Source organism: Drosophila nasuta, unplaced genomic scaffold (assembly GCF_023558535.2).
Source record: "Drosophila nasuta strain 15112-1781.00 unplaced genomic scaffold, ASM2355853v1 ctg125_pilon, whole genome shotgun sequence".
NCBI classification, from domain to species: Eukaryota; Metazoa; Arthropoda; class Insecta; order Diptera; family Drosophilidae; genus Drosophila; species Drosophila nasuta.
Window position 1 is genome coordinate 1 of NW_026869369.1, and position 2,406 is coordinate 2,406.

At 38.9% G+C, this 2,406-nt stretch overlaps 1 protein-coding gene across 1 annotated transcript; it reads right to left on the reverse strand.

Moving 5' to 3' along the window:
- Window positions 1-991: 991 nt before the first annotated feature.
- LOC132797507 (uncharacterized) lies at window positions 992-2,151 on the reverse strand. Its single transcript, XM_060809244.1, is given in 2 exon segments — window positions 992-1,247; window positions 1,249-2,151. Coding segments are annotated over 2 exon segments (945 nt in total). The 5' UTR covers window positions 2,007-2,151; the 3' UTR covers window positions 992-1,060.
- Window positions 2,152-2,406: the final 255 nt, after the last annotated feature.

The following is a 2,406-nucleotide window of genomic DNA, read 5'->3' on the forward strand; positions in this document are numbered from 1 at the left end:
GGGGTGGGGAATGTTGGCGGGCGAACTAAATTTTCTACTGGGGCTTTGCCAGCGCATTTCCTACTGGGCATTTGTAATCGGTGATTCTCTTTTGCGCATTGGAATTTCACCGTTACGTTCGCTAGAAGTAGCAATGCAGCTGCAAATTTCGGCAGCGTGATTTAATTTGAATTTGTATTTGAGCCCAAGCAGAGGCAAATAATTGTTAACAATAAAATAGGGATTTGAAGGTGTGCGCAGAGCACGAATGTAAGTAAAATTATGAAATTATAATGAAATGTAAATAATGTAATGAAAATAATAAAGATTTCAGCAAATATTGATCCACTACAAGTTGTTGTTTTCGAGTAGTGGATTGCTCGAAGTACGAGCAACGGCACACCAACCAAGGCACGGATCCGGTGCCAACAACTCATAAATACTTTAGTTTTTAGTGTATACACCAAAATTCGCAGGTCTAGCTTTAAAAATATTCAATTTTTTGAATAATTGATTTTGGCATTGCAAAATTTGAAACAAACTTGATCTGCGTGTAAACATAACAAATGCTGCCGAAAAAATTATAGCTTTATCTTTTAAAGTCTCTGATATCTAGGTATTTATACGGACAGACAGACGGACGGACAAACAGACAGACGGACATGGCTAGTCTCGGCTGTTGACGCTGATCAAGAATATATATACTTTATAGGGTCGGAGATGCCTTCTACCTGTTACATACATTTCCTGTCGGCACAACGTTATAATACCCTTCTACCCTATGGGTAACGGGTATAAAAATCAGTTAGAATTAGTATGCAGAGTAATCAAACCGAATGATTGGACTTGTTCGTTTTGTGTACGAAGCTCGATCGAGCAATTTTGTTGCGAACCAATGTGTTGAGTTGTGATAGTTTTCAACGAGGCTGTTCGAATCGAATCGATCATACTCGTACTGTAGACGAAACTTCAGGCAATAATAATAATGACAAACATTAAATTATCAATTTTATGTTTACATTTATTAAATGTTTTATTAAAAAATTGGAGTGATTTTTGATTTACAGAAAATTTAAGAAATCTATGATCTATTATTGGGCTGCGGATCATAATTGAGCACATCGAATGTTAAGATTTTGTAGAAGGAAACCGACCAGTCAGGATCATTAATACGTGATAGAACTTTCTCAAGTGTTAAATTTGATGGATGATTTGAAATAATCTTATCTGTCGGCGCAGCTGAATGATGATTACGGTTGCGGTAGTTGACTTGGATTGGATTTTTCGCATTCTGCTTGCGCCGCCATTCGGCTGTAGTCCCGTCGAAATCGTATGAAGATCTCGGCGAAGATAATGCGATGTGGCACAGAAATGACCTCGACTGGCGTCTTCAGTTCGGTATCCATGCGCCGCAGGACATCGTTGATCTCCACTAGTTCTCTGGGCGACTCAAAGTCCTTCGTATTGCGCAGACCAACAAACAACATATCAATAAACACATATTTGCGGCCATAGTTTTTACGGGTTGCTACCTTCATTGGTATCGCCCGACGAAGATGCTCCTTCTTGAAGCGCACCAATTGCAATCGTGAATCGTTGCGAGATAACAACATATCCCTTGTGATCTGTTGAAAACCCACGGCTGTTGTGAATTCACCAATTTTGTTCACACGCTGTTGTCGTATAATGTCCGTCATCACAATGGCTGCCTGCTTGGAGCCCTCGATGAATTCGGCTTCACTGAAATTGTAATCCCAAACCCATTTGAGCTTCCACATGTTCAACTTGGTTATCAGATATTTCCATGGATTGTGCAAATACACAAGTTTCGGTATTACTTTACGCCTCTGCTCCTTCAGAGTATTCTCACGATGATATTTGCGGATTTGCAGTTGCCTGGCAGAGATATATTGAATCTCACATGGCTTAAAACTATAACTGGGACGGAGATTGCGTATCACGCATGCGACGCCACTGTTTGCGGCAACACAGCTCATTGCGCCTTTTTGGAGGACTCTTGTTAGCATTTTGTCTTCAGTTGTAAGGTGCCTACCATTTTTGGCAAGGTAATTTAGTTTCAGTTTGTTGTACCCGATAATTTGAAAAATTGTGAATAAAGGAAATTACAATAAATTTTGACAACCAATTCATTCGAAGTTGACCTGAATTTAATAAAAAGTATTTAAAGGATGAAATGATGGAGAGAGAGAGAGACAGAGGAAATACATAGTACTTTCATGACCAAGCAAATTTACATATATGTTGAATAATTGAACAGAACTTGTTACGTCTATGCTATAATTCAATAAAAATATTGATATGTTGGGTCTACTATATACCTTAATTCGTGCGGGTGTAAACCCGCTACCCATAGGGTAGAAGGGTATTATAAATTTGTGCCGATAGGAAATGTATGTAACAGGTAGA